General features: G+C 51.4%; 1 protein-coding gene and 1 long non-coding RNA gene across 2 annotated transcripts in view; one reads left to right on the top strand and one right to left on the bottom strand.

Moving 5' to 3' along the window:
• Nucleotides 1-264: 264 nt before the first annotated feature.
• On the bottom strand, nucleotides 265-23134 carry LOC141573601 (uncharacterized). Its single transcript, XR_012499477.1, has 3 exons — nucleotides 23002-23134; nucleotides 11766-11916; nucleotides 265-5644 (listed from the first exon to the last, which is right to left on the bottom strand). It is a non-coding gene; the product is annotated as an uncharacterized LOC141573601 (long non-coding RNA).
• The window catches only part of UTP18 (UTP18 small subunit processome component), a 37719-nt gene continuing 36476 nt past the window's right edge, over nucleotides 21892-23134 (top strand). The window contains exons 1-2 of the mRNA XM_074342775.1: nucleotides 21892-21934; nucleotides 22489-22514. Coding sequence (XP_074198876.1) covers nucleotides 21907-21934; nucleotides 22489-22514 — 54 coding nt within the window. The 5' untranslated portion in view covers nucleotides 21892-21906. The remainder of the gene's footprint in view (nucleotides 21935-22488; nucleotides 22515-23134) is intronic.

The raw sequence follows: 23134 nt of genomic DNA, 5'->3' as shown, positions 1-23134 counted from the left end.
CAGTGCTCTTCTGATGTCAGTAGGCCCTCTGCTGTCTCTTCAGTTCAGGCTGAGACCCCAACTAGGAAGAGCTGGACTCTTCTCCTTCAGGAGACTGGGTTGGGGGGCATGGGGAGGAGGGCAGGCTGTCAGCAGCTGCAGCACCATCATCCTGTGGTCCAGAGACCCAGAAACAGGCAGGAGGGGTCTGGGTGTTACTGAGTCCAAACTTGTTCTGCTCGCCACACGACAGGCCAATAAATCAGGAGATGAGGTGTTGGGGCAAGGAATAGTGACTTTATTCAGAAAGCAGGAAGACCAACCGAGAGGATGGCAGACTAGTGTCTTGGAGAATCACCCTCCCCCAGTCAGAACACAGGCTCCTTTTACACACAAAAAATGGGGGAGGGGGTGTGGTTGGTTGTTGCATGCTTCTTCCTGCAAGAATTCTTTGTTCTTGCAGCCATTCCTGTGGGTCAGGCCATGGTGTCCCTGTAAACCTCCAACAAAACAAAGGTTATTCTCCATTTTGCAACTTGCCAACTCTACATAGGTGCAGAAGTGCTAACTTCCTTAAAGGTCAGATCCTGAGAATAGGCTCTCCTGTATATTTCAGGCTAAAGGCAACATAGTTTCACAAAAGGTGCAGAGCCAGCAAGACTAAGCCTAGAAAGCAGGGCACAGTGGTTAAAACTAAAGGAACTGATCCAACATAGTCAGATCTGCTTTCCTCTATTACAAAGTTATTTGTGAATCATGCATCTGATAAAGGCCTAGTGTTCAGAACAGGTGAAGAGCCCGTATAACTTGTATCCATTTCCTCAGGCTTCTGTAATAAGTGCCATAAAGTGGATGGCTTAAAATAACAGAAATGTATTATAGTAGCTCCCCCTTATCCACAGGGATATGTTGCAAGACCCAGTGGATGCCTAAAACTGTGTATTACAGTAGCTCCCCCTCATCTGCAAGGGTATGTTCCAAGACCCCCAGTGGATGCTGTCACAGCAGATGGAAACTTGGACCCATCATCTGGGGTGTGCATGAAACATCACATCAAATTATGTTTCAGACACACATTTCATCCACATCCTGCCAGACTGGAAGGAAGTTCCAGCTAAGCCTTCACCAGGACGCCCCTCCCTCCCTGTCTGAGCTCACCCTGCCCCGACTCCTGAAGTCCTGCAAAGGTGTCAGGAGTCTTACACGAAGCTGACCAGGGGGCCATCTCCTGGCTGTGTGTCCCCTTCCCCTCACTGCTGATCTGTTGCTTGACTGACCCCGTGGTCCTCCAGGGCTTCCAGGCCACCCTTGGGCAGGCGTGGGGACCTTATCAAGTCTGGAGTCCTTGGAGGCGCCCCCGCTCCTGGAACATCCTTCTTCCTCACACACCCGTGCCTCCTTCCACTTTCCAGTCTTGAAGAGCCTCTGTCCCAGAGTCACCTGCTGCCTCTCTCCTTCCCAGACCCTGCTGGGAGGCCCTGGCTGGGTTTAGAAAGTAGGAAGGGGAGTTTGTGTTTGGGCAGTTTCTGCTTTCAGCCCAGCAACCCAACAGTTCCCAAGAGGAGGGAACCACAAAGGCCTGGGCATTTGGATGGGAGGGAGCACGTGGGGTTAGAGAACGGCCAGCAAAGGGAAGATCCCGTCCGCGGCCTTTCTGACCTGGCTGCTGCGGGGCAGTGGGCTCGAGGGCTCATCCAGCTGGGAGACTCAAGCCAATTTCAGAGCATATCAAAGCCACTCACCCAGCCAGCACAGAACACTCAAGTGCAAGCCTGAGAAGGGGGCTTCGGGATGGGAAGAGTGGGGAGGTAAACCTGGCCTCTGGCCTCGTCCCATCAACAGCCTTTCCATGGCCACCCCCTCCTCCTGATTTTGGCTCTGTGGGTGGAACTCTTGACTTATGCCGAGGGTGCACGGTGGGTGGTGGAGGGGGACAGTGTGGCAGCTGGAAGCAGCCAGAAATCACATCAGCCTTTTCCCGACTCTGGGCACCACAGTGTGGGCCGTGTGGACAGCCCTGGGCTTGGGAAGAGAAAGCCGTACTGACCAGCCCTCTCCCACTCCTCTCCACTCCAGATCCCGGCAGGGCCCTTTCGGCCTGGCCTGGCTCTGAGGTGCCTGCTCACCTGCTCTGGCAGACTCTCTGCATCTGCCCTACTTCACGGGCTGGGCCCGGGAGGCTGGCAGTGCGCCAGGTCTGGGCTTACGTCAGCAGCCTCCCTGGGAAGGGAGAGGGCAGAGTCTCCAGAGAGGCCTGCAGCCTCGTGGGCTGAGAACAGGTGAAACCAGGGCATCTCCAGGCAGAGAGGGGAGATGGAGGTGCGGGACCTGTCCTGAGCCTGGGAGACCCCACGAAGAACACCTTGGTGCCCTCTCTCCATTAGTTCCTGCCTCACCAGACTTGCCAGAGGTGCACACCCCACTCTGAACCTGCATGCCCATGCAGAACACCTGCATGTGCCCCCCGCTCCCAGTTCCCACCCTGGGCCCTGGTGCTCAGTGAGTTCAAGCCTCACCCAGACCGACCCAATGTGTGGGGCCAGGGCTCCCAAATACCAGTCTACTGACTACACAGATGCTCTCGGAAGCCTCAAACAGTTGCAGAGTCCTGACTCCACCCCAGAGCTGCTGATTCAATAGGCTTAGGGTGGAGCCCATGTAACTGGTATTTATTTTTAAGTACTTGAAGTGATTCTGATGTATGGCCAGTCGTGGGAGTCAGTGTTGTGGGAGAGAACCCCTGAGCAGGGTTGGAGAGCTCTGGATCGTCTGCTTATCTCCGGGGCTAATCTCCTGTGTGCTGTTGGAGGGAGGGCTCCATGGCTCTGGGCGTCTGTATCCTCATCAGGAGTACAGGGCTGACCATTCTCCCTGCGCCTTCTCTGTAGGATGAGCATCCCGTCAGATGAGGTGAAGAGATAGCATCTCCTGGGCTCTTGGTACTGCATTAGAGTTAGGGTTCCAGGCTGCTCCTCAGCCCCGCCCCGTCATCTTGCCAAACTCGCTTCCGGCCTCCAGGAATGTCAAGGAGGGCATGTGGATGGCTCTGGGCAGTCCAGCCCCACTTCTAGGAACAGTGACTTGGGTTCACTGGCGCTGGCCCAGGGGGCACTTTCTTTGTATTCTCAGAAGGGGAGGAGGGGGAAGGGGAGTAGATCTGCATGGGGAGGGGGCTCCCCCAGGGCCAGGGCTCAGAACGCTCCTCATCCTCAGCTTGTGTCTCCCCGCTGCTGGCCCATGCTGAGCCTCTGTGTTTCAGGTCGTTGTCACTGCCAGGGAAGATGTACCTGTCTTCGGCCCACCTCTGCCTAGCCCCCCTGTTTTCCAGAAGTTAAGAAACTCTCCTGCCTCTCTCATGTTTGAGACTCCAGGTTGCCATGCCTGAGTGGCAATGGTTGCAGGGGGGCCGAATTGGGCTGGGAGCTTGAGAACCTCCTTTACTTGGTGTCTGTCCCCACCTCTCCTTGTACTGCCAGCCTGGCCCAGCACAAGGCCTCTTGTCAGGGTGTTTGACACTGGGGTTGTCTTTCTGCTCAAAGGAGGGTTTTATGCTGTACGCCAGTCCCAGGTGCCTTGGGCACAAGTGGCCTCCCCTCCCAGAAGTGCTATGGCGGGTGTGGAAGGTGGATTTGCCAGCACCAGGGCAGCTGGTTTCCATGTTGGCATCTTAGCAGGTGGGCTTGGGCTGGGCTAAAAGTGATGCAGTGTCAGAAGTAGACCCTCCCCCCAGGCCCCCTGAACTGCCTGCCTCTTACTGTGGTTAAAGCCCTGTGGTAGCAGCTAAGGATGGAGCATCTTGTCTGTTCCAGGGCCCAGAGTTCAGGGAGTTTCTGCTCACCAAGCTCACCAATGCAGAGAGCGCTTGCTGCAAGTCAGACAAACTTTGAAGCTGGAGGTGAGCACGAGGTTTCTGGTCTTCCTCCTGCCCACTGGGCCAGCCTTTCTCGAGGGTCTATTCTTGGGGGCTATTTAAGGTGGGAAGCACCATCTTTGCCCCTCTAAGCCTTCAGCATTGTGTTGATGTGGAGCTCTTTCTTCTTGTGGGAACTCCATCCAAACTTTAGGTCTAATCAACCATTCGTTGATCATTTATTGAGCACCTGCTGTGTACTGGGCTCTGTTCTGTTCCCTGGGATACTGGGAAAAGTGAGACACAGTTTCTGCCCCTACAGAGCTCACAGGCTGGTGGAGACAGGTACGATAGAGTGCCCTGGACTATGACGGAGGCCAGTAGAGGCTGTGGCTCAGGGTAGTGTCTGCTTCTGCCTGTGGGGAATGGAAGGTGTGTTCAGGGGAGGCTTTTTGGAGGAGGTGGCCTTGGAGCTGCCAAATCTGGATATCTGGTGAGACTTTTGCCAGGGGGAAAGATTGGGGAGCATTATTCCAGGCGTGGGAAACAGCATGAACAAAGGCCGGGCAGATTCAGAGCATGACTTCGTGAGGGAGCTCCAGAGGGTTGGATGTGGCCTTGAGAGAAGGGTTCATGGCAGGGATGGAATGGTGGGAGGACCAGCTGCAGATGCTGGTTGGGTCAGATCAGGCTTTGAGCTAGAGGTGATAAGGCCCTAATAAAGTACAGGAGGAGGTGGTAGAGGCGGCGGGTAGACTGAAAGCAGGAGGGCAGGAAGGAGGGCAGGAAGGGGGCCAGCTAGAAGCTATTACAGGAGTCCAAGAGACACAGTGACAGCTTGCTTCCACCAGGCACAAGAAGTGCTCAGTCAGGAAGACTTGATGGACTCTTGTATATAAGAGTGGGGAGAAGTGGAATTGTGGGGAGCCTCCTGGGCCTTTGGCTTGGGCTCTTTGCTGACATGGGACCACTGGAGTTGAATTCTGTCTGGATCTGCTATTTGGAGGTACCGGCAAAGGCTGGGTTGCTGAAAGGGCTGGTCCTGGCCTGTGTGAATGGCGCCCCCTGGCGGCTGTAGACTTGGCTCTGGATGCACACCTGGATGGAGAGGAGCTATGAGCAGTTGGGTACATGGAGGTGGTGCCTGGGGCAGAGATCTGGGCTGGGAGTCATCAGGGCAGAGCCATGGGAGGGCAGGATGGCCCAGGGAGAAGGGACAGAGAGAAGGGAACAGGGGGCTGGGCACGGAACTGTAGTGTTAGCTGCAGCATTTGTGAGCTTGGAGCCCAGCCTGGATGTAGGTCCACACTGTTGCTTGGATGCAGTTGGCCAGATTCACAGCCCTTGGGCCAGGTGTCTGGAGCCTCCTGGGGGAGGGCACATCTCTGCTCTCAGTGCCAGCTTAGCTACCCCCACCCTTCTCCTTTCCAGGACCAGACGAGGGGGGCCCTCCTGGACAACCTTCACGGTGAACTCCATGCCCACACGCAAGCCATGCTGGTACTGGGCCCAGAAGAGGACAAGTTTGAGAATGGGGGCCACGGGGGATTCCTGGAGTCTCAAGGTACGAGCACAAGGGTGGCTGGGGAGTGCCAGGGGAAGGAGAGTGGGACAAACATGGGAAACCAACATGACAAAGTCCACATGATCCTGAGCCCAGAGTCCAAGTGCCAGCCAAGGTGGCAGGACCAGCCGGGGCATTGCAGGTGTTTGCAGAGGGCAGGGGCGTCAGGAAGTGTGAGTGGTCAGAGCAGCCATCGGCGTCTGGTGTCTTCCACATCCTTCTTTGCTCTGTACTGTCTCTGGCCTGGGAGTCTGGTAAGCAGGGACAGGGAAAGAGTTAGTAGCAGGAGAGGAGCCCATGCAAACCGAGAACATGCCTGCTTTCATCTGCCTCTTCCTGTGGTTGGGGAGCCCAGAGCAGGATGGCAGGAGCAAGGACACAGCCGTGGGGGTCTTCAGCCTCCAGTGTGGGAGACTGCGAGGGTTCTTCCAGCTGGCAGGGCAGAGGAGGTCCTGGCCAGGGCTGGTGGGATGGAGTTACAGGCAAGTCCTTGTGGACTTTGCAAAGGGAAGAACTTTGTAACCAGAATGAGCTACTAGAATAAGAAGTGAGCATCCTGTCCCCGGAAGTATTCAAGGGGAGCTTGGACAGACACTTAGCTGACAGGGGGTAAAGAAGGGTCATCACGATGTGCTTGCCAAGGGATTGCTGGTCCACCCAACACTTGCATCCAGCATCTGATTTGAGCCTGGCTGTAATCCTATCCCGTCGGCAGAACCTGGGGGGCCTTGTTATTTCCACTCACACGTGAGGGGACCGGCTGAGAGAGGCTGGAAGGCTGCTTAAAACTCTTACACCTACAGGAGAGGTAGAGCCTTGTTTCAAAGCCAGGTTTTCTGGGTTTTAGGTCAATGTTCTGCTAGATTGCCCGTTGCAGAACGATTTGTAAAGCTACTGTTTGGGGGCGGTGTGTGCAGAGTTAGAGTTAGACCCGCCTGTACTAGAATCCCAGCTCTGTGCGGTCCTGGGCATGGTCTTTGAAGTTTCTGAGCTACAGTTTGCTTATCAGCAACACAGGGACGATCAACAGAACCTCAGCCTGCAGTAGATGGGAGACCTCACTGAAATAAAGCCGGGGAAAGTGCGCGTGGCTGGAACACCAGAAATGCTCTGTAGAAGTGGTTATTGTTGTTCTCATGGAAAGTGAAAGCTTAGCATGTATCATCCCGTCTAAAGCCTCACAGCTGCCCTCTGTGCCCCTAAGGAAGACTGTTGCTATGGGCACAATACTTTTCACATGATAATTCATACCCAATTTTAATAACGACGGGTGTGATTTTACAAGTGAGGAAACTAAGTCTCAAAGAGACAAAAGTAATTTGTCTCGAGTCACCCAGTAGACATGGGAGTTGAATTCGGGTCTGCCAGATTCCAAAGCCCGTGTTCTTAACAGCCATGTGACACCGCCTCCTGGTTCCTGACTCAACTAAGATTCCACCCACAATAGCCCGGCCCAGGCAAGCCTGGGGTCCGTCCCTCACTGCCAGGCTGGACCGCAGCGCAGGGCAGGGCTCTGCTGGCCCTAGTGCGGGCCGGCTCCCGAGATGCCTCACGGGGGTGGGGGTAGGAGCTGAACTGCTTGCCTAGACTGATGGCAGATTCCTGGGGCCTCTATTTCAGGCCTGATGGACAGTGGCAGCCAGGGTGAAATAGAAATTGGGAGATCAAGAAGAGACGAGAAGAAAAGGGAGGAAAGAGGGAGCCAGGATGGCTAGCACAGCCGAGAGAGGGGTGAATGTGAGACCTGGTAAATTCATAGGCTTTGCCCCACATCGTAGTGAGCCCATCAGACTCCTCCCACATCCTGCAGTCAGTATAATTTGTGTCGGACTTGAGCTGCAGCTGACTAGCTAACATCCTGTTCTATTCTGTAGACAGGTGATGAAGTGTCTGTTGCTTTTAGCTTTGCAGGTTTCTTTCTGTATTTTGGAGTTAATAATTTTGGGGGGATTTCAAATATCTTTATAACCTGGGGAAGCTGGTAGGCAGTGGAAACCATGCCCATGGTGCTCAACGGATAAAATGGCCCAGCAGCTGTGGACTTCAGAGCTCTGCCAGTTGTGATCAGCTTTTTTGCAATGCCCCGCTGGGCACACAAGCTCTCTGGCCCTGTCATTCCCCCTTGTCTCCCAAGCTGAGGAGGCTGGGTGCAGCAGCATGGAGCCCAGCGGCCTAGGGGACTCTGATGTGTGGGCCGTGCCTGTAGCCAGGCCGGTGGTCTGATCCAGCTCAGGAAACCATCTCTAGCTTTGATATTTCTTCACAGGTCACTAGGGCAGTGCTGTGGTGTCACAATTATTGGCATTCCCTTGGAGTTCCTCCCCAGACCTCCAAGGAATTTCTTTTGAAAGTAGGGGTGTGTGAAATGACTCCAGAAGAAAAGTTGCATGTTTCATCTCATTGTCAAAGTTCTCATCTCACAGACACAGGGAAACAGAGTTGAGAATTCCTAGAGCTTAAAGCCATCTCTGCCATCTGTCCCCTTGCCCCTGAGACTGTTCTTCCTACACAGCGGTGAACCCTTGTCCTTCTCCTAAGGAGCAGACCCGTCACTGCCCTGGGCTGTGCTGCCTGGCATCTCACACCACTGAGACTAGCTCTCCTTCACAACTTGCTTCAATCCCACTGGCTTTCATTTAAGCTTTTCTCCCATGAGAAACAGAACAGGTGCTTAATGGACATCTAGACCCACTTCTCAAACAGAGGCGCTTGCAGATATAATCTAAATATATATATATGTATATATATATATATATATATATATATATATATATAAAATTATACAGACTAAACTCACAATTAAAAGACATTTCTATGGAATAAGTAGGTATATTGCAGGTGCTGTCCATGGGGACCACTGGTGGTTGGGAGTCTGTGGACATACTCTTGGAGTCTTGCAAGGAGAGTTTCCTTTATAAAGGAGTGTATACATTACCCACCTTTGAAAAATACCCATTTCTAGACTGTTGTTCTCAAATGCCATTCTCAGCCACTGCCAGCTCTTGAGGAAGTTTGAGTTGGTCCATAATGAAGTGAAAAAGAGTGATGTTACCTGATGTATCCACATGCTATGTACCTAAAGCACGTGTGAGCCGAGGTCTAGGAAGCACTGAACGAGCCCTGCCCTCTGACTTCATCATGCAGAAGGGGTGATGGAGGACCAGGGAGGATGAGGCCAGTGTCGTTGGAACTAGGACCACAGTGAGCAGGGGGTTGTCAGGTAAATTTCTCAGGCTCTGAGGGACTGTGATGGTTATGCACTGGTCTGACCTGACCCCTGGTGGCCAGAGAGGGCGCCAGGCTGCAGAAATCCCCCGCAAAGTACCTGCACACAGTAAATGCTTATGATTAACAATCAGAGTAGCCACATTTATGCGTGGTTATCATGTGCTGGGTCCTCTGCTAAGAACTTTCTATGTAAGCTCACCCCATCCCCATGGTGTAGAGCTCCTCCATCCCATTTCATCAGTAAGTCTCAGAAAAGCTGCGTGACCTACCAGGGGCACCCAGCTAGTGGGTGGTGGAACAGAGAGCCTGGATAGAAATCCTGGCAGTCAGACCCTGACACCCCATGCTTGTGACCGCTAAGCTGCATTGTCACCTGGCCGTATTATCGAGTGACTGAATGAATGATTAAAGTGAAGTGATGGGAGGGTTTGGCGGTAACTGGAGAGAAACCTCCCTTCCTAGAGCCTCAGGTCATCTCTGAAGGCCTCCAGAACCAGGGAGCATCGTTCTCGTGGTAGGTGGGATCCTCTGGGACCTCCCTTGTCAGGAAGTCCTCCCTTAGGTCGAGTGAGAGCCGCCTCGCTAGGACCACTGCCCCTGGGTCCTGTTCCAGGGCCATGTGGACCTGCAGAACCACCTGACAGAGCGGTCATCACCTCCCAGGTCCATCCCCGCCGAGGCCTCAGCAGTCTTGATTTTAGCCGTTCTTCTCATCCACGCATGCGCTGTGACAAGCTCTTGACCATCCACCATTTCACTCTTTGCCCATGTGCCCTTTGCTCTTCAGTGGCCCTAAGTGGGCTGAGCGGTTCTGTGCCTCCTGGACCCGGCACCTCTGCCAGGCCTGAGCGGGCGTCTCCCCCTCCAGCAGCTGTTCCAGGCTGCGGGTTTGTCTTGACGTCTTAAGCCCCTGAGAGCATGAGGGAGGCTCAATGTGAGGATGAGCGAGAGCTCCTTACCCAGCTCAGTGAGGCGAACGTATTCTACGTTGTGCAAAGCACACTTTGGGATGATGGCAGAAGGGAGACTAGTCTTTAAATATAGATGCACACTTAGCTTCCTGCAAAAAAAGAGTCCACTTGGGGTCAGGCACATGACTGTGTTTAATTCCCATGTGATCCTGCATGGAACACATCATTCCCGTTTTACAGATGAGGAAGCTGTAGCTTAGAGAGGTGGTAGCTAGACCAGGGTCACCCGGGTTTGGGGAGCTGTCCAAGCCTCACTTTCCTTACCTGGGGCATCGGGGATAACAACCTCTGTCCACCTTGCAGGGAGCTGGGGCCCTAACCCCTCAGACTCCCTCTGGCCAGTGTCCTCCCTCACCTCTGCCTGCACGGAGCCACTCTGCCCGCAAGAAGCATGAGACAAAATATGTTAAATTTCCCTGCTAATTGTAGTGATTATAGTGTGGGCCACAGAGAGAGAGAAAGAGAGAGAGACAAAGAGAGAGAGATGGAGTACGTGTGAATGTGTGTGCACCTGCCAAGGGCCATGTCTGCAGACCCCGTCAAGCAGGTGGGGTCATCTGGAGGGGCCAGACTCCAGCCCTCAGGCCACTGTACCCTGCTGTCCCTGCAGAGGGCCATCCGCTTGCACAGCCACTCGAGGAGACCATGGTGAGCAGCCAGAAAACTCAGCACAGTGGGGGCACGTCCCATAACAGCGTGGGGGTCACCTAGACCGCCTTCTCGGTGAGTGCTGCAGGCCTGGGGGCAGCATGTGGGTCCCTGGAGGGTCCCTCAGGCTTCAGTGGGGGAGGCTGGGGCCAGGTGACTAGAGCAGGGATGACAGAGGGAAACTGAGGCTGTTCGAGGGGTGAGCCCAGGCCCGGCCCTCTGAAATGGTGCCTCCCTCCCAGGCAGCACCTGGGGTTGGCCCAGACTAGATGCTCTCCTGTCATCCTGTTCTCTGAGTTTGCTCAACAATTGGGCCTCCTTCTCAGGGCCAATCCTGCAAAATAGTCCTGGGATGAGTTTCTCTGCCCCAGGGGCTTAGGACCCGTGACTGTGAGAGTCCTCGCTTTGTTATTATTAATGATAGCAGTAGCTGCCCGCCCCCCTCCCCTTGCTGCACACCGGGCACCGAGCTAGGGAGTTTGTGCACATTATCTCATCCGATCCCATGACAGTTGTCGAGGTAGGTACTCATGGGTTTGTTCTCCATGTTTCATTTGAGGAAAAGGAGGCCCAGAGGGGTTAAGTGACTTGCTACAGGTCCCCCAGCCAAGCGGAAGAGCTGTGGTTTGAATCCAAAGTCTTAGCTCTTAGTCACTGTGTAAACAGTTTCCAGGGAAAGAGCCTGGCAGGTCTGTGGGTTTGAGTCTGGCTGCTCACATCAGGGGTTGGCCAAAGAGGGACCCACAGACTTAGTCCTTTAAAAAGCAAAATGACTTTGGATTTGTGTAGACTAGCGTTTCCTTTCCTCTTTTTTCTCTTTTCTCTCCTCCCCTCCCCACCACTTCATAGCAGAACACACTCACCATGATACTAACGATTATTATTATAAATGGTCTTGCATCATTCATTTAATTTACCAAAGATTTTGATAGTTATTATCTTGTTCCCCAACGAAGGTCTGTGAAGTGAGCGGGGCAGGGCAATTATCCCCATTCTGTGGATGAGGAGACTGAGACCCAGAGGGTTTTGTCACTGGCCCAAGGCTGCCCAGCATGTAAATGTCAGAAGTTGGGGCCAGATCAGTGGCGGGGGTGGCTCTAAAGAGTGGCTGTAGGCTCTCGTCTCCCCCTCCTCAGTCTCCCACCCCTCCATGGTCCCCCCGTGTGTGACTAAAGCAGAGCCATGTTCTTGGTGGGCTCCCCCTGCGTGGGCTGCTCTCAGTCTTTCTTATTATTGTGACACCAGCTTGGACCCGTTTCTTTGTGAGCAGTGGGTGGAGAGTCAGGAGCCCTGGGCTCCCCTGCTGGTGATTTGCTCTGTGACCTTGGCCAGATCTCGCCCCTCCATTCAGCTTCTTCATCAGTAAAGCGAGAGGTCAGACCAGGTCTCTCCCAGGGCTCTTGGCTTTGTGGTTCTCAGTCTGTGACCCCTGAGTCACCCTGTCCTTCTAAGTATGCGGGGCTCTCCTTAGGGTGGCCCTGACCCTATGTTCCACCAAGGATCCTGGTTCTTGGTAGATCATTACCTGGGGCCCCAGGTTCGGCTTAAAACACCAGGCAACAGGCTGCAGGTGGCTTGAGTCTCAGGCTGTCAGCTCCGGTTACGAGATCCCAACCTTCCTGGCTGGCTCACTCTCTTCTGGGATCTCCTCCAGGCCAGCTGGGGGGTTGCAGGAGCTATTTGTGGACCAGAAAAGAGGGTGAGGGGAAGAGGCGCTGGCTTTGGGGTGTCGGGACTCATTCTGGCAGTTTCATCGGCAGCCTCCAGTGGCAGCGGCAACGGTGAAGAACCAGTCGCTGAGCCCCATCAAGCGGAGGTAGGGGCTCTTCCCCCGTCTGCACACGGGATCTGAAGGCCAAGGGGACAGCCGGACACTACGGTAATTGTCCAGTGTGGGGTTCGTCAGCTCCCCCCAGTGCTGCACCCACCAGATGCTGACCTTGAGGAGGGCTTCCTTCTGACCCTGGTCCCCACTTCAGGCACCTGAACGTCCCTATCACCCACTGAGCTCTGTATCCACACAGGCAGATCTGGCTGGTCTGTGCATGGGAGTTCCCAAAATTGTCGCATTTTGACCCAAACTAGAGATGTTGCTTGGATTCTTTTATCTCCCTTTCAATACTTACTCAAGTGTCCGCTCTGATGGACGCCTTCCCTACTTCTACCAGGTGGAGTTCAGCAAACCTTCCTCTGGGCTTCTACACTGTTGTTTCTTTCTTTCATTCTTTTCTTTTTTCTTTCTTTCTTTCTTTTTTTTTTTTTTTAAAGCAACTCTCATATGGCATCATACTTAACCTGTTCCTGCTAATGGTTGGTCTTTCTGATCCTTTCATCAATGAGCCCACTTGTGGTTTAATTCGTCCTCCTCTCCTCAGTGACAGTAAGTGCATCCAACAACCCCAAGACCCTGGATGGCGGACACTCTTCTCAGGAGATAAATTCTGACACCTCATCCAATCCCAGCACTCCGGAAATCTGCCCCAACAAGGAGAAGTAAGAGAGTAGGGGTAGGGGAGGGGCTGGCTTTCACTGCCTGGGGCCTTGGGTTGTGTTCTCATCTCCAGGCAAGCTGAGAGCCAGCATCTCTTGCCTTGGGAACTCTCTGGAACACAGAAGCCAACCAGCAGGGGCCTGGGGGCACTGTTGGTGGGCAAGCTCATGTCTGCTAGGCCTGCCTTGCCCTTAGTCCCAAGGAAGTCCTGGGCGGGGCCGGGGTGTGTCTCTATGTGACCAGGGCCTGCCTGTCTTCCTGTTCCCTGCAGAGCCTTAATAAAATTGAAGGAGAATGGCCGAGCCAACATCTCCCGCTTGTCCTCCAGCACCAGCAGCTTCAGCAGCACGGGAGGGGAGGGCGAGGCCATGGAGGAGTGTGACAGTGGAGTTGGTGTGGCCCTGTCCAACCCTGGGGAGTAGGGAGAGGCACCCTGGGCCCAGCCAGACACAGCTTCATCATTAAAATAGCTACTGGGGGTAGAGCCCCACGCAGGCTTTGCAGGTAAAAGAGGAAGCATGGAAACCAGGGGCCTGGACAGCCATCCCCACCCTCTGGGAGCAGTGGTTCAGTGTGGCGGGGTGTGGTCTCCCTGGGAGTGGCACAGGAGCAGCAGCAGGGTCAGGGGCCACACTGAATGGTGTCCCTGCCCTGGGGTTTTGGGCTGGAGAGGAGTGCGGTCAGCCCTGTCTATGGGGCTGGGTCAGGGCACTTCCTCAGGGGCAGGGGGAGAGGCTGGAGCCAGGGTTGGAGGCCACAGAAGGAAAGAGCAGGTCTAAGTTGGGAGAGGGAGGCAGTGGCTGCCCTGGGCCTCTGGGGGGACCTGTCTCAGGCCTGCCAAGGGTGGGGCTGGCCTCGCTCACCTGGCCTCTCTCTCCAGAGCAGCCAGCCATCCATAACCTCGCCCTTCAAGCAGGAGGTGTTTGTCTACAGCCCTTCCCCCAGCAGTGAGAGCCCTAGCCTGGGGGCAGCCGCCACCCCCATCATCATGAGCCAGAGTCCCATGGGTCAGTGGCATCTTGTTTGTGGCATACTCAGTGGGGGCGGGGCAGTGGCCTGACTACTTCGTGGGGCACACATGTCCCAGGGACGCTAAACTGGCCTGTTTCCATTCCAACCCCAAAGTGTTTGGGCCTTCAGCTGTGCCAGCCCGCCGCATCTGTTCATCATCTTTCGGAGGCCTGTGTTCTTATTCCCTCCTTATTTATGGGGAAACTGAGGCTGAGAGCTCAGTGATTTGCTGGAGGAGTTGGGATTGTGTGATTCAAAAACTGAGGCTCTTTCCCCTGACCTCTCGCCCCACCCCATCACCGACCCAGGGCCCCTTGGTCACAGTGACCATCCTAATACAGAGATAGGGGGTGAGAAAGTGATGTGGGTGGATGGAACAGCAGTGGAAAGCCCTGGAAGATCCAGAGACCATGTTCTGGACCCGCACATGGTTCAGTGAGGCTGGAGTACATGGAGGGGATGGATGACAGTGGTTAGAGTAACTGGCTGGGGCCACCACTGGACCCTGGTGAGGATTCTGTATTATCCTGCTGGCAGTGGAAGCCACTGGAGGGTCTTAAGTCTTTGTAGGTTCTTAAGTAGAGAAGACTCATCTGGACGAGAGAGACCGTTTTGGCAGCTGCAGGTGCTTGGCTGAGCAAAAGGATTGCTGGGGAGTGGGCACAGGAAGGGAGATCATGGTGGGTGGTGAGGGGTGATGGGGCCATGGATCTGGGCTGTCTGGGGCAATGGGAGAAGGCATGGATTCAAGGGAGGGCCAGGCTCAGTAGTGGGAGCTCAGGGAAGGCAAGGAGTTGGGGCTTTTCAGGGTTCTGTGATCCCTGCAGTTGGGCAGAGAAGGAGGAGCCAGCTCTGGGGAGAGGGTGAAGGGTTGGAGCCCGAGGGACATCCAAGCGGTTGTGTGCGGTAGACACCAGGGGTGCTGTGGGTGCCTGGAAATCAGAGCTTTGGTCCTGCCCTGGAGGGCAGCCTGGTGCAGGGCAGACTGGAGTCTGGGTCCAAATCCTGGATCTTCCTCTCACTAGTGATGTGCCATTGGGCAAGGTTCTGAGTCTCTCTCTGTGCCTCAGTTTCCCCAAGTGACAAATGGAAGGAGGGGAATAGTTTCTACCTCATGTGGTTGGCTGGTGAAGAGTGAATGCGTTAGCTTATCAGAGACCTAGAACTGTTAACCTAAGTGTTTGTTAAATAACAGAATAAAACAATAGTGTAATCAGTGGTTCTCAACTGGGGGCAGTGCTGCTCCCTAGGGCACATTTGGCAACTTCTGGGGAATTTTTGATTTTCATGGGAAGCGAGTGTGCTGCTGGCATCTACTGGACCGAGGTCAGGGATGCTGCTAAACATCCCACAGGGTACAGGGCAGCCCCCACAATGAAGAGTTATGTGGCCCAAAGTGTCCGTAGGCTGAGGTTGAGGAACTCTAGTCTAGATGACAGAAACAAAGAAAGGGCCAGTGGGCCAACGAGGTGGTTTCAGCCACAATGCCTCTGGGGTTCTCGTGGTGAAGGAATGTTGGCAAAAGAGGACAGTGATGCTGGGGGTACGGGAGGATCACGCTTCACAAGCAAACACGCCCGTGTTAGTGGGGCAGCCCCTGTGGCAGGGCAGCTGTGGGGCTGGGTTCTGATCCCTGTGCAGGGTTGGCAGGCTCACACCTCTCTGAGCCTCAGTTTCCTCATCTGTAAAGCGGGGTAGTAATACAAATTCCCTGATGATTATTTTTTTTTAACAAGGCTTAATTAAACATTGAAGGGGTGAATGAAAGAATCTGTAATCAAGCCTCGGTCCTCCTTGGTTGGTGTTAAATGAATATCAAAATAAATAAGGAAGTTGAGAGTATGACTTGCTGAAGGTCCCCCAGGCAGACAGGGACATGCAACAGGCCTGTAACTCCTGCCCGGTGCTTATTACCACCACCACTTTGCCCGACTCCATGGAGTATTTAATCCTGAGGGGCCACATCTCATCCCCAGCCCCACAGGAGTTGTGCTGGGCACCCTCAGGGCCACGGTGGGCTTGTGGAGATCTGGAAACTCCTCGGTTTTAGGCTGTTCAGCTGCATCTGGGTTGAGACAGGGCTGAGGAGAGGGAGGTGGCCTGGAGGGTCTGGTCTTCCATTATTTCAGGTGCCCTGGTCATTGGTCATTTCACACCTGGGCTCCCTGGGGCCCTGAGGGGGGACTGTAAGGTCACACCAAGAGGTATTCATTAGCACTGAGTGGAACCCTGTGATTCAAGTTCCAAGAGTAAGTCAGCAGCCTCCAGGTGGAGTATACTGAGCTGTAGACCCCTGGGCCAGAAAGCTAAGTGGCCCCCCTGCCAGTGGAGAGCTAGTAAATATTTAACATTTAGCTCTCACCACACACACACAAACACACACAAACACACACGTACGTACGTATATGTTTACTGTAAATTTACTGATGTAAAGGATCTGAAGCACACAACTTATGATAAAATATCTAATATTCTTTACTTATAAATCCCACAGAGCCCATTGGTTCTCAAAAAAGGCTTTTCTTGGCATTTGTCCGACCTCTGTATCTATAGGCAGCAGGAGGTTCCAGATGATGAACACCTGTAGTTCCAGCACGAATGAGGATTGGTTATTATTTTGTCAGTGACGTGAGCAACTTCTTTGCTGAATCAGGTAATAGTTTTCAAATACTGGAAGGGGATTGTCTCAGTTTTTTGTGCCCTTCGCAATGCAGTGGCTAGAGACATAACATATATGTGGCGTAGGGTTGGGAAGAACTACCAGTCAGATAAAATAAAGGATGTAAGTCACCTTAGGAGAATAGGTAATAGTGAGATGTAGTAAATAACTAGGAAGTGATGACTCTGAGAATTTATTACCTTTGATGAATATAATTCATTTCATTGTAAGCTTATCTGTTTTTTAAAATGACTGTGTATAAGAGATTCCTAAAAATTTAAGAGTTGGCTCTCAGGAATCGGGCCAGGTCAGCCAGAGTGCCTAGTGGAGATGAGACCGCCTTCTCCTGGCCTCCCTGTCCACGGCCCCCCTCCGCAGCCCCTGGGTCCCTTGCAGCCCCACCCTCATTTCAAGGGCATTCTTCTTTTTCCTAGACGTCAAAAGCAGAAACTCCCCGAGGTCAAACCTGAAATTCTGCTTTGATAAGCTCAGCCATACCAGCTCCAGTGCGGTAAGGGTCATATCTCCCACATTTCAAACTCCTCTTCCTTCCTGGGGTTGGAGGAAGAGGACGCCTCACACCTCACACGGAGGAGGCCTGGCGTGGGTGTGGGTGGTCAGGTCTGGGGGTGATGCTATCAGTCACCAGCCAACCTTTGCCACTGCTAGTATGTTAGAGCCCCACTCTTGGACACACGCGGATGTGAGTTGGGAAGTGCTGGCTCCTGGGGCCTCATGTCCCTTCCTGGGCTCTCTGGAGAGTTGAGCCCTGAATATACAGAAGCTGCAGTCGGTGGGGATTATGTTGTCTTGTGACTTAAAACTCTCACATGGATTTTTCATGAAACAGTCATTAATGTGTAACGGAATCTTTGCCCTTCCAAGGTGGGTTGAGCGTTTGTCCTGCTGTGGCCACGATGGAAGGTGTGTCACTAAGATCATGGTACCTGGTGGCCTGATACCCTGAGAATGGCCAGAGATCCTGACCTTCGGGGAGGGCCAGTCACCTCTTCCCCAGAACCTCTATGACGGAGCGCGGGTCTGGATGGGGAAGAGGGCAGATGGCCTTGGCTGCGGATGGGAAAGGGTGCCTGATAGGATGGGCCAGACTCACCGAGTCAGTCTCCCTTCTCCGGGGAGCTCATTCCAGCAGGCAGAGGGCAGTAGCCCAGGACCTCACTTCCTCACTCAGTTGGCTCTCTTGCCTCCCTGTTTTGGCAGCCTCTCCTGCCCTGTGTATTTGGCCAGAGTTCTGGGATTAACAATTCCAACCTCCTTAAGTAAGAAAATGTGTTTTGTGCTTTACTCATAGTAGGCCCCCAGAAAATGTTGTAGAAATAGTCACTCTATGCTGCCATCCCCTTCCCCAGTTCAAAATATAATAGTACAAATGATGTGCTGCAGAAAGGAAAAGGACCTAGTACTCGCTAGCAGACAATAAAGCTTACACTTTTCATTAGTAATATACATTCTAATGCACCAGGTTAGCGGTTCAGCTTGGATAAATATAGAGCAGACACTGCAAGGCTTTTTTTTCCCCCAACTGAAGCAGGGTCCCAGAAAGAAAGAATTCTAGACAGAAAGAGCCAGTGGGACCCAGAAAGAGGATCCTGAAAACACACCAGTAGTAAGATTTAGAAGAAAAAAGATCCAAAGGAACATCACCCATTAATATGTGTTAATGATGAAAGATGACGAATGTAACAACGGAAGAAGGAAACACGAAAAGGTGAAATGATTAAGTAGGCAAAGAGGTACAGTGATCTGGGCACAAGCAAATGAATGATGGGGATGAATTAAAGATGAGTGAACTTGAAAAAGAATTGCAAAAGGATAAATGAGGAAAGAGAGATACTTTCAAGGAGCATTGCGAGGATTTTGACTAGATGGTGTAAGAAGGCTATGAAATGACTGTAGTAAATCATGGAACAAGAAGGGGTTGATTTAGAGGACCAGAGACAGGGAATGTGGGAGGTAGTGAAAAGTATGAGCTGGAGAAAAAAGATAATAAAATTTGAGAATTGTTAAGGGAAAGAGTCAGAGAAGTACAGAGCTGAAGCAGAAATCAGTCAAACAGATGGAAGTTGAAATGAAGAAAGACAAGGGTGATTAAAAATATTCTTTCATTTTTCACGAAGAAGTTTGAGATAATGGTTAAAATTTGCTCTAAATGAGATATGGTGGAAATGGGAGATGAGAAATGGAAGGATGAAAGCAAAGAGAGAGGTCACAGAAGGACCAAGTGAAGAGACGTTTGGAGGTGGAAACAAACCACTGTTACTGAGGACCTGCTGTGTCCCAGAGAGTACTGGGTTCTTCCATTTATACCCAGCACCCCGCTTATAGGGAAGAAAAAAAAAATTAAGGCTCAAGAGAGTTGGTGAATCGATAAAATTAGCCAACTAGTAAGTGTTAGAGAAAAGAATTTGAATTTACAGCAAGGAGAGGTTTCTGTGTCAAAGAAACAGCAGTAAAAGAAATATTTCCAGTGATGCATTTTAGAGACACCCACAATAAAAAGGAAAAGCTTCAAGATTGACCTTCACCTGGTAACTGATCCTGAACCAACAGATGAAGTTGGGCTCTGCGCGGTTTACGACGCGGAGGGGTTGGCAGAGCTAAATCAGGAGTGTCGGGGTGGGGGCACGTAGCTGAGGGGAAGGAAACAGTATACTGGCTGATAAATGGAGTCGAAGTGCTTCAGGGAGTGGGACCGGATTAAACACACGAGGTGAATTACAGAGAGGGCCACGGCTGAAGTGAGAGAAACAAATGGTGGGCATGCATGGGTATGAAGAAGACTGATGGAAGACTGAGCTCAGATAGGGTAGGGGTGGAGATCACAAGCTCTCCTCCTGAATTAGAGTTTATTTGTGTTCTAGACATCATCTTGAGGCTTAAAGAAGAAAGCCTGTTGACAAAAATCACCTGACTCATGGAAAACTGGGAAGGGAGGAAAGAAGGAAGGAAGGAAAGGAGGAAGGAGGGAGGGAGGGACAAACAGATGGACAGAGGGAAGACAATGCACTTATGAAAAACCAAAAGGATGGTCTGTTTTCTTCACTGCAGAATTATGGCTAGTACAATACCTGTCTTAGAGTAAAAAGTCAATAAACGCGTGATCATTCCTTAGCAAAATACAGCTTTTATGTCTCTACCCTACGTCAGTCACAGTGCTAACTTGTACGAACACGGTGTTAAGCTAGACACATGTGGTCTTTGATCTCTTGAAGTTCCCAGTCTGGTGGAGAAGATGCATCAAGGAAATACACTAATTAATGGAAAATCATTAAACTATGTGATGAGTGTAATTACAAATATATCATAAGATTTAAAAGAATATACTGGGAAGGCAGAGAGGGGCCAGCTTAGACTGGGGTTCAGTCATAGTAGGGAAAGTGCTCTATTAAGACTGACCCGTAAATAACAGGTAGCAAGGTGAAGTCTGGAGGGAGATCCCTCCAGGCAGAAGGAGGAGCCTGTGTGAAAACACTGGGGATACAAGAGCTTGAAATACTCCACGAACAGAAAAGAGTTCTTGTATAAAGTTAAAAGTAGCCTTTGATGGTCGAGAATCCCCTAGTGTTAGGAAGCATATCTTAAATTGTTTTAAGTAATTATAAGTCTCTTCTCGTCTTTTATCTTGATGTTTTAATCTTTCTTTTGGATTTGAAACCCTGAAACTAATGGTATATTTTAAATGGCTTACCTTAACATTTTAATTGTGAAAAAGTTAAATCTTATTTACCGAACATTTTAAAGATAAAAACAGAAACAAGGAGCAGCCAAAAGAAGAGTGACTTGTCTAATTTAGGATGTGGTCACTCAAAGCACTGAGCATTCTTGGCTTTTAGTAACCTTGTGGTTTAGTATTTATGACATTAATATGTTGTTTTCACTTTTAAGCTATAGTTTTACCTTCCTTTGACTACTATGTTATGTTTAAAACAATTTAAATTGTTTTATTTTAATTTCCAATGTAACTGAGGATTCAAAGCATCTGAACATCTAAGGTTTAGACACTAATCAGGTCGACATACAACTGGCCATAAAAGTATGTAATAGTGTCTTCTTTAAAAATAAAACCAGTCATTCCTGTCTAGTATGTTTAGAGTGCAAAAGTCTCCAAAGTCAGTCAACTTAAGTCATGACAGTTCATGTTTAAAGGGAGCAGGGATTTGGAACTAAACATTAAATAAAACTGTCAAGACAACCACACAGCTCTATTAAGTTTTACCAGTACCTAGTATTCATTCCCATGTTAAACTTTAGTGACTAGATTTACAGAAAATATCGTATGTCAAAGTTTGTATAAAATTAAAAATTGGAGAAGTTAAAAAATATGGTCCAACATAAGGTACTTATAAACAGATACTTATTCAAGACAGTTTCTGCTATAATTTGCAAGGCACCCAGAAGCCTGGAGTATGGGGTTCTATGTAAATAGAAGCTACTTGTTATTCAGAGAAGAAGGTGGTGCGAAAAAAGACAGCTATTTTCTTTCTAAACACTCATTGGTGTTGAGGTAAACAAACAAACAAAAAGCACAGTGTAAGCACATCAGAGCAGAGCAACAGTCTCTAAGTGATAAAAGGTGGGGGAGAAAAAAATGTCTGTGTTCTAACATTTTAAATAGAGGGCTGGGGGTTTGAAATGAAATTGGTTCTCTGGCTTTTATACCAGATTCATCACTTCCACATTTTATCTGCTTTGTCTTGACTCCCACTTCACCATATTAGGAAGAGGAAAACATGTGCCCCCAAGATTCCTATGCCAAATAAAATTACTTTTGGAAGCACCATAGCTCACCAAATGAAGGAGAACATTGGTAAAACACTAAGTAACAAAAGGACTGAATTATCTCCACTACCGAGTGATAACTATAGGTGCACAGTAATGTAAGGAGCATGAAAAATACTGCAAACTCTAAATATAAAGTGTTGCAAAAATTTCAACTTTCACAAAAAAGCTGAAAGAAAAAAGAGAAATAAATGAAAACATTGCAAAGGAGGGGCACTGAGAAGGAAGTCCAGCTAGTCAGAAAAACATAGGTCAAAAGTGGGGGGGAGGGGGAGGTAGTGCAGTTCTTCTGATCATCCCCCTACCAGGAGGTGCTTCTAACAGCTTCAGTACAATCTCCAGGAGACAATTTCAGGCATCCTCAAGCAGACTGATTCAAGAAACAAGAAATGTGCTTTGAGACAGGAGTACTACAGAGATAATACTGAAATTTCTAACTTCAAAAAGACAGCCATGAAATCCCCAGACCTTAATTCCCAAGCTTCCTGTAGAAAAATATCAACCATCCTCAGACATAGAAGCCAGCACATTTGAAGTGACCCAGCAAAGTTTTCAGCTGGCCCTCACTGTCTCTTAAATCGTCCTTCCTCCACTTCCCTGCTGTTCTTTCCTGGCACACAAAATATAGGCCAATGAGCGGTGGATGGGTGAGGAGGATGTGAGAGAAAATTTGAGAAGAAAAAAGGGAATCAACTGAACAACGACATGAATGAGACGGAAGAGTCCAATAAAGGTAGGCAAACAACAATCACAATGGCTAAACAGAAAGGGCTTCCTTGGGCAGCAGTGAGCGCTCAGTATTTGCAGGGGTTTAGGCAGAGGCCAGGCTACCTACCACTTGTCAGAGAGGTTGTAGAGGGGACGGCCGCTTTGGGTGACCTCTAATGTCTCTTCCGATTCTGAAATGTCCAGATTCTTATTTCATAAAAGCGAAAGCAAAAGTCATAAAACCCACCGCCTTACAGTCCTTTTAAATAGGCAGCCCTGGCTGCTGCCTCCCAACCACCACTCCCACCTCTCCCTCCCACACGTGCCCACCCCGCCCCCTTTCCATTTTTCCACCTCCACGTGCGAAACGCCTCTCGGCAGTCGCCCCACAGCGGATAGGCGCCTTCCCCTGCAAAGCACCAAAACTCTGCCCCCTTGGGAGAGGCGAGGACTCCACTCCCCAACCCTGGGCGGCCAAAAAAGGAAGTCTTAAATCCAGCCTTTCCACCGCAGCCAGAGCTGGGGGTGTGGGGAGGGCAGGACGCAGAGAAAAACTTTCTTCTAAAATTTTTCTTTCAGAAAGCGGAGGGGCAGCGAGAATCCCGGTGAGTCGGGGACTGAGGAGGGTGGGAGGAGGAGAACTTCCAAATCGCTTAACGGTTGCCGGGGGGGTGATTCCGGAGATTGAGGGGGCGTGGGGTGGAGAAGCAGGCCTGGGAGCGGGGTCAGGGAGCTGCAGGGGTTCCTGGGGTCGGGGAGCTGCAGGCGCCACCCCGCCACCTGGCACACAAAGCAGCTGCCGCGCTCGGCTCTCGCCAGATACTTTGTGTTTTCCATCAGGGCCTCATGGGTAGGGGTTGTCCGTGCTCCCCGGGCCCGCGGCGCCCCCTCCCCGAGCTGGGGGCAGGCGCCTCGGGACTACGGCGATTACACGGGGGCCCCAGCTGGGCCCAGACCGGTGGCGGCTGCGGCAGCCCCGGATTTCCCCGCTTTAACTCGGGTGGCCCCAGGATATCAACATTAGCATAGCCCTCCCTCCCCAGCGCGCCTGCGCCGTGACCCGCGCCCCGATTGGCCCACTTCCCTACTTACCCTCCTATCTGTTTCCAGCGTGGGACCCTCTGCAGGCTCCGTACTCCAAGGGCCGTACCAAGACGAAGGGGGTGGAGAAAAGGCAACTGGGTCTCGTGTAAGTCGAGTGGTTAAGGGGTCAGGAAGAACCACC

Source organism: Camelus bactrianus, chromosome 16 (assembly GCF_048773025.1).
Source record: "Camelus bactrianus isolate YW-2024 breed Bactrian camel chromosome 16, ASM4877302v1, whole genome shotgun sequence".
Taxonomy (NCBI): Eukaryota; Metazoa; Chordata; class Mammalia; order Artiodactyla; family Camelidae; genus Camelus; species Camelus bactrianus.
The sequence above is the reverse complement of the archived record's forward strand: the minus strand, read 5'-3'. Positions and strand labels throughout refer to the sequence as shown.